General features: G+C 55.7%; 1 protein-coding gene across 1 annotated transcript in view; it reads right to left on the reverse strand.

The window, feature by feature from the left end:
* DGKD (diacylglycerol kinase delta) overlaps positions 1-1,781 on the reverse strand; it is a 108,414-nt gene extending 106,633 nt beyond the window's left edge. Inside the window, exon 1 of the mRNA XM_037063477.1 lies at positions 1,615-1,781. Coding sequence (XP_036919372.1) covers positions 1,615-1,770 — 156 coding nt within the window. The 5' untranslated portion in view covers positions 1,771-1,781. The remainder of the gene's footprint in view (positions 1-1,614) is intronic.
* Positions 1,782-8,626: the final 6,845 nt, after the last annotated feature.

Raw genomic sequence — 8,626 nt, forward strand, 5'->3', positions numbered from 1 at the left:
CAAGACAACTCTTCTTCCAGTGTGCCCTGGAGATGCCAAAAGGTTGGACAGTCAACACTGAACTCTGTGGGGAGCCTTTCCTCCCTCACTTAGCCCCGCAAACTCTACCCCTCCAATCCAGCCCTACAGGGGGCCTCTTTATCCCTGCCTGCCCTGCTCCCGAAGTGCTCTGAGCTTCCACAGCACTCACCACGCCCCACAGTCCTGCACGCAGGTGTCCATCCCCTCCAGACTGGAATCCCGGACGGAGGAATGGCCTTCCCTCTCGGTATCCGGACCGCGGTTCAGATCCACATCCACATTTACTACCTGAGATGCCCTGGGCAAGTCCCGTCACTTGCCTCCCTCCATTTCCAGTTCCGTAAGATGGGGACGACAGACCTCATCTCGTACTGGTGCCAACTCATCGAGTCGGGTGTTGTCTGTCGTCCCCATCACCCGACTCGATGAGTTGGCACCAGTACGAGATGAGCTGTGACCTATGCCAAGTGCTGTAAAGTTACCCCAACGAAAGTGTAGGCACACAGCAAGCACTGAAGAACTGCCATCGCTATCATCGCGACTCTTCTACCTGGAACAAGAGAGGCACTCGAGACCTCTTTGCTGAATACCTGGACCACTCACAATAAGCCCGGTTTGGGGCGTGCGAGGACAAAAGACCACCCTACCACGAGTCTCAAAAGCCGGCCGAAGGTAGGGGAAAGAAATGACTCCGGGGGCAAAAGCAGCAGCCGAACCTATCTGGCGCGGAGGAACAGCGCACTGCAGCAGGGTGAGCGAGCCTGCGCCCGCCCGGGGCCGCCAGCCCGCGGCCACCTGCGCGGCCCCGGCCCGAGGAAGCCCGGTGCCAACAGGAGCGCTCCCCTACAGCCAACGCCAGAGGCGGTTTGCAACGGCAGCCGCGATGGGAAGACAAAGGGTGCAACTTTCCTCCTGCACAAAGGAAACGCGTCTCTCCGCAGCTAGCGTTCGCGGTCTCGAGTTCTCCACGGAGAGCGGCTGCCCGGCCACGGGAAGCCCCTTCTCCCCGCGTCCCCGCGGAGGGAGGGAGGGACGGACGGTCACCACACGCGCATCCCTCTCCTTTGGGGCACCAAAACGCACGCGAGTCAAGGGACGAGCCCGCACTCCGGGTCCAGCTGGGTTTCTAGGGAGACCACAGGTGAGTCTTGCGGAGCGCCCAGCGGGACAGGACCTGAGCGGGGCTCCGAAATGGGCAGAACCCGGGCTCCGGGAGCGCACGCCTGCGGGGCGCAGCCAGGAGCCCCCTATCTGGTGCGCTCGCACCCCCCGCCTCTAGGCCTCAGTTTCCTCCCGTTCCTGGCGGCGTGGGGCTTCCTCTCAGTCCACCGCGGCGGGAGCCCAGGCCCCGCGCACCGCCCCGCGCGGCCCCCACCTGCGCCCCCGGCCCGGGATCTCCGCCGCCGCCCCTCCAGGAAGGGCGCTCGGCCCGGGCGCGGGGTGGGGAGTCCGGCCCGTTACCTCGCGGAGCGCGCTCCGCCCAGGCAGCTAAACGCTGGGCCGGGCCTGGGCGGCTGCTCCGGCCGAGCCGCGGGCCTCACGGGGCTCGCTTCGGCGAGAGGGGCGCGCGCCCGGGCCGCTGCCGTGTCTCACCTTCTGGCGAATCTGACCCGAAGTGGACACCTTGCGAATGAGCTTCTGAGGGGAACCGGGCTCCGCCTCGGGCTCGCTGTCCGACGACTCCTCGGGCGGCGGCGGCGGAGGCGGCTGCGGTGGACCCGTCTGAGGGGCGCCCGCCGCCGCCGCCATGCTGCCCGGCCGGCGCGCGCACAGTATGGGGGCGGGGCCGGAGGCGGGGCCTGTGGGGGCGGGGCCTGTCCTGGCCAGGGGACCGGGCCGGGCCTTGGCGCCCTTCAGCTCCGCCCCTTCATGTCCCCTGCTGGCCGTTTTCTAGCCGGGTCGCCCCCCACTGGTGGTGTTCTGGCTCTGACTTAGCATCTGTTTGTTTTCCTGGGGCACAATTTGTGGTTTTTTGGTTTCTGTGTTCACTTTTTTTAATCTTTAACCTTCCTCTTCAAGAACGTAAGTGACCTTCAGGAGGCCTGGGACTGTGTCCCGTCCTGCATTGTGTCACCAGTATCTAAACAGGGCGTGTGGCATTTAGCAATTAGCTGCATGTTAAACAATTGGGCAGTGGATGAATGCAAAAGAGAAAGAAAAGCTACCTTTGGGATGTCAGATCAGGAATACATGATTCCATCCGGGAAGGCTCCTGGAGAAAATGGTGTTTAAGGAGAATGCCAGCAGGAGGTAACCCTAACAAGCTACAGGCATCCCAGGAATCAGTGCTCTAGGCAGAGAGACCACATCGTACAAAGGCCTGGAGACAGAAAGAACAAACCACCAGGAAAAAAGAAGTTGCTTAGCCTATAAAGGGAGGAGAGACAAGCCTGGGGCAGGGAGTCAGACAAGACTTTGTGAAAGTTATAAGGGGGTTGGTCTTCGAGTCCTGAGAACCACTGGAAGCCCAGGGCAGGGCTAGGTCACAAACCTGGGGCCTGTGATCCGGCTTTGCAGTAACCAGGGCAGGCAGCCGCCCTGGATTATTGAGAAGGGCTGCAAAAACAGAAAAGTGGACTCAGAAACACAGGGATGGATCTGTAGGCAGAAACAGAGGCCTATGCTGAACCACAGGGTGGGTGGGTGGAGTCCTTCACTGGGGAAATGCAGGTGGACAAGGGCTTCGAGCCACCTGAGAGGGGAAAATCCTCAGGGGGCTACATAAGTAAGTGTCCCCCTACCCTTTCAAAGGACCGCTGGAGACTCAGAGGCCCCTGGTCTGCCCGTCAGCATTCTCTGGCCCTCACTGCACTTGGCAATGCTTTCCAGAGGCAAAGCAAGTGAAGACTCCCAGGGGCCACAGAGTAGCATCCAACACAGGCACATGGCCAGGGGAAGGGACTCATAGCTATGGCACAGCATGTCAGGGGTTAATGCAGGGACACTCTGGGACAAGCCAGGGGCCCTTGGTGTACCAGGCTGCCCTGCCCAATACTGTAATCATTAGCTGGCTGCATGTGGCTACCTCAATTTCAATTAAAATTAAATTTCCAGCTCTTCCTCAGTGCTGCCTACAGAGGTGGCAACCGTCTCTTACTTGGCACCATGGCTACCTTTGGACCCCTCACGAAACCCAAGATTGTCAAAAAGAGGGCCAAAAGTTCATCCAGCCCCAGTCAGGCTGATACGTCAAAATTAGACGGAACTGGCAGAATCCCAGAGGGACTGACAATAGGGTTCGCAGAGGATTCAAGGCCCAGATTTTGCTGCCCAACCTGGCTTATAGGAGTGACAAGAACACAAAGCACATGCTGCCCAGTGGCTTTCTTTATTTTTGTTTCTTTATTTCTCTGTTTATTATTGTTGTTCAAGTACAGTTGTCTCCATTTCCCACCCCCACCCCCCACCATTCCCCCATGCCCAGTGGCTTTTGAAAGCTCCTGGTCCACAGCGTCAAGGAGCTTGAAGTGCTGAGGAGCGATGAATCTTACTGTGCTGAGGACGCTCACAACGTCTCCTCGGAGAACCGAAAAGCTACTGTGGACAGAGCAGCCCCGCTAGCCCTCACGGGTGCCAATCTTGCTGCCAGGCTGCACAGTGAAGAAAGTGAACAGACAGATGATGTACACATTGTATTTAATAAAAACATAAAATTCTGCAAAAAAAGAAAGAAAATTAAATGTCTAGTTCCTCAGTCACACTAGCCACATTTCAAGTGCTCGATAGCCACTTGTGGCTTTGAAGCTACCACACGGCACAAACATAGGACATTTCTGTCATTGCAGAAAGTCCCTCAATGCATGAGGTCAGTGATGGCACCCATGTGCTGACCACCGGACTCATCCAGACACTTGCCCAGCGAGTCTAGTCCTCACACAAGCCCCACAGAGAAAGCTCGATGGTCTCATTTTGGAGATGAAGACTCTGCAACCTCTCCCTGAACAGTGTGGCTCAGTGGGTTGGGTGGCATCCTGCAAACTAAAAGGTCACTGGTTTGATTCCCAGTCAGGGCATGTGCCTGGACTGTGGGGCCAGGTCCCTGGTTGGGAGCGTGCGAGAGGCAACCAATGGGTGTTTCTCTTGCATATCAATGCTTCTTTCCCTCTCTTTTCCCCTCCATTCCCCTCTCTAAAAATAAATAATAAAATCTAAAAAAAAAAAAAAAACAAGACTCTGCAACCCGAGGCTCAGATAGCTCTCCAAAGGAGTGGCAGAGGGAGGGCTTGACCCTGGACCATGTGAGGCCCCAGGAGCTTGTAAGAAGAAAGAGGAGAGAAGAGCCCTGTTATGTGCTAAAGTGGCCCCCGCCAACATTTATATATTGGAGCCCTGTCCCCCAGGTTAGGCCTTTAGGATTAAGGAGGCTATTAGGATGGACCCTCATCCAAGACGGCTGGTGTCCTTGTAAGAAGAGTACATTTGGATGCAGGCAGCCTCAGCGGGAAGACCTGTGAAGACACAGGGAGAAGGTGGCCCACTACAAGCCAAGGAGACATGTCTCGGAAGAAACTGACTCTGCCAACACCCTGACTCCAGACTCTGGTGTCCAGGACTGTGAGGAAATACATTTCTGTCGTTTAAGCCCCTGCCCCTGGTACTTCATCATGGCAGCTGGAGGGGACCCATACGGGTGCAAAGGGGTATCCTGATCCCCACAGAAGTTGGTCATTTTGTACCAATTACTTAGCATGTATTGTGACACATGAGTGCAAAAAGCTGGGGGTTAGGGGTGACTGACAGGGAGAGAAAGAGTTAACTCATGCGACACTCTCCAGAGGAAGGGCGACCCCAGCAGGGTTTGGAGGTCTGAACAGCAATGCAAGGGGATAGAGAGGATTTTCCAGGAAGACCCAAAAAAGGCAGGAGACTATTAGGCAAGTGGCGAGGATGACAAGGGATTCAGGGGATTTGGCATTTGCTGGTGAGCTGGGTGGAGTTGGGGGGTGGGGTGGGGGCCTGTTGAGCAGCTGCCGAAGGACCCAGAGCAGCCTCTGTGCTGTCCTCAGGCGCAAGGACATCACCCCAAGCATGGAACCACTGAAAACGTGGTTTTGAAAAGCATGCCTGTGTGTCTGGGCAGAGAATGATCCAGAGGAGAAAAGAGCAGAGGCAGAGTGATTTACCAATCTAGGCAAGGCCGATGTTGGCCAGAACCATGGTGGTGGTCATGGAGCTGGGGAAGGGAGGAGACACGGCGGAGGAGGGAAGAAAAGCGACCAGCCACTCCTAGTCAGGAGATTAGGGAGCAGGACTAGTTGGGATGTGTCCCAGATGGGGGGCAGGGGTCTTCGAGGGCATGATGCTCCACTGAGCACAAGCAGGCTTAGAGGAGATGAACTTGGTTTTGAACAAACGGCATTTGAGGTTCCTGGGTGTGCTGTTGCCTACACCTGTCAGAATCTCAGGCTCTAGAATCCATCATTTTAGAGGCAAAAAACTGCAGGCACGGATGTGAATGCAAGTCAGAGTTGGGAGGTAGATCCTGAGGCTGAATGGGAGTAGATTTGCATTTATGAAAAAGTACTCAAAATTGCCACAGCCAAGAGGAGCCTAAGAAGACGTGACAACTAAATGTCGTGCGGGGTCCTGGAACAAAGGAAAGGGCATGGAGTAAAACTGAGGAAATCGGGCCACAGAGTGGGCTTTAGTTTAATGCTGTGTCAGTGGGAATTCATGACGTGATGCGAAGGCGGCTTCCGTATGTAATGTGTTAACAACAGGGGGAACGGGGTGGGGGAACTCACTGTACCATTTGGCAAATTTTCTAAAAATCTGAAACTATTTGAAAATAAAATGTGTCATTCTTAAAAGTTTATTAGGCTTGGTAAGAATTATGGTATGTCCTTAAGTGAGAGACATGTGAGTCTGGAATACGCCGCTGATGAGCGAAGAACCCTTTCTGTGCCACAGGGATGGCACCGTCCCCTGGGAGATCTCCCCCCGACCCCACCCCGGAGCGGCCAGCCAGTAAGGGTGCGTTCTCTCCGGTGCTGCTTCGTGGCGTGAGTCATGCTGTGAATCATCTCTAACAACGTGCTGCTCCCTGACTTTACCCCCCTTACAGGCATATCAAGGTGGAAGTAATAACACACTTCACATCCAACCTAATCTTTCTTCTCGACTTGTCAACATAGAAGCACTCCTGTCAAAGAGAACTGCTTCCCATTGGAGGAGAAAGTGCGCTCGGAGACAGGAAAATGATCTTGCTCTCCCCTGAACTGGGGTTATAATTGACGTGTGGAAGGCGACGATGTTTCTTCACTGTGTGTGACATATGGTTTCCCTGGCTCCCAGGCACAGTGGCCGCCTGAACCCCACCACACATGTCCAAACATGCCGACTCCCCACCTACCCCACTCGCAAGGCCAGCAGACCAAACTGCTAAGGCTGTGGCAATAGGTTGGGAGGAGAGCGGTGAAAAGGGTTGAAGGAATAGCCGAACGGACTCTCTACAAAGTGACTGCATGTGTGCTAAAACTGTAGAGAACTGAACATACACACACACACACACACACACACACGAGACAAGTAAACTGGGGAAGTCTAGGATGGGTGGACTGCTCCAATGTCGGTATCCTGGTGGAGACAGCATACTCTGGTGGGGACAACAGCTCTCTGCAGAGTTGATCCCCTTGGGGGACAACTGCATGTGAATCATAGATGCTGATCTCCCCCTCTGACTCTCCAAACTCTCATCCACTTGTTCCACATCAGAAGGTGGGCAGAGGTCTGGTTGCAGACTCAGGGAATCCAGAGTTCAAATCTCGACTCTGACTCTCGCTAGCTGTGTGACCTTGGGTAAGGCACACGAGCTCTTTGAACTGCAGTTTCCTCATTCAGTAAATGGGAGGACATTGCACTTATAAGCATTGTTGGGCTGATGAGATGGAATATGGAAAGTGCCCAGCACAAGGCAAGTGCTCGGTAAATAGCAGGGATCCCTACTTCTCCAGCCTTTGGCTGTCATTGCAGAACCTTGTCCCAATCTCAGCTACCACTTTCTTCATGCAACACTCTCGCCTCGTTTGTGCTCTGCTTCTTCCACCGCACCTACCTGGAAAGTCCTGGGCGACACCTCCAACCCACACATACACATCCTGCCTGCTGACGCCAGGGAGCACACCAGCAGACGCAACGCCATGTGTGCACAGGCCCAGCCAAGGCCAAGTTCCACATCCCGTTGGGCTGGCCAGCACTCACTTCCTGCTCTCACCCCCATGCCCTCCCAGGGAGGCCAACTGCAGGCCATAAACTAGCCAGCACCTGGAAATCCGCAAGTCAGACCTTCTGGTACCAAAATAACCTGAAGGGCGAGGGCTGTTCTGACCTTTGGTCTCCAGGGATTGGCCTGCCAGCTCTCCTATCCAGCTCTCCCACCCATGCAGGTCCAAAGGTCAGGCCTATTAACATCCACCCTGACTTAGGATGTACTGGGGTCAAGCAATGCAGAAACCAGCAGGCACTCCCTGGCAGACTCCGGTCCCTGGCTGGCCTAGGATCTTCTGGGCTTTTGTGGGGAGTGGGCAGAGGGCGGGGCAGGGCTCAGAACCCCGGAGGAGCATGCTGCCCAGGTCATCCCTTCCCTGCGTACACTGACAGAGGACTGTGGGCTGGAGGGGTCATGTGCCCTTCCCTTAGCACAGGGGGGAAAAAAAACAAAGAAATTGTGTCCAACTCCAGACCCACAGCCCACATGCCCAGCCTTCTGCCTGTGTTATCATCATTATTGTTGCTCCTATAGAAAGAAGATCCATTCCTGGCCATACATATCAGAATGCCTCAAACTCAGCCTTGCTGTGTGCGTGTGGACACCTGTCCAAAGTCCCCTAGTGGAGCCTCTGGTCTAAACCCCAGTCCCCAGGACACAGACCAGCCCGGCCTCCTGTGGAACAACCCCAGCTGTGGGCGCCCTCATCTGCCTGGAACCCACACTGCTGTCCAGCCCTCTGCCACTGCTCTTGGTGCTAGAGACCCGGCCCCAAGTGTCCACACCTCACGCGACCTTTCCAGTTCACCCTCCAACTTCCTGTGAGTGGGTGGAACCGTGCAGAACTCTCTAAACCCTTTTTACCCTGCCCCTGGAGCCTGGGCCAGAGCCTACACATCCCCCAAGCCTCTCCGGGCCACCAAGAGAGCTGTTTGGCCTCTCTGTATCAGTAGCAGGTCCTCAGTCCGGTGCACCATGAGCTGGAAGGGGAGCCCCACGAAGGACAGGACCCTGGCATCACCTCGGTTACCCCTCCTCCCTCTGCTGACCTCCTTCCTCCCTGACACAGAGCACCCTCTCCCTCACCCCATCTATGCCCAATCTTTATGGAGACGCCAAGAAGCCTGTCAGTCTCACAACCACTCCCCTCTCCTGGGACAGCCTGTTCTTAGGGCTGGGCTCTGCTTCTGGTGGCCAAAGGGCACTGATCCACCCAACCAAGACCAGGAACGTCTGGTGCTGAGCCCCCACTCTGGGTAAACGGCGGGGACCGCCGAAGCCTCTCCGATGTCTGCCCAACCCAGGCATGACAGCTCGGGTTCTCCCTTTAATTCCATTCTCTGGGGACCTTTCAGTGCATTCCTTCCCCCTGAAACCAGCCAAATCTGATTTTCATCC

Source organism: Sturnira hondurensis, unplaced genomic scaffold, assembly GCF_014824575.4.
Source record: "Sturnira hondurensis isolate 20B ecotype Veracruz unplaced genomic scaffold, ASM1482457v3 Scaffold0014615, whole genome shotgun sequence".
Taxonomy (NCBI): Eukaryota; Metazoa; Chordata; class Mammalia; order Chiroptera; family Phyllostomidae; genus Sturnira; species Sturnira hondurensis.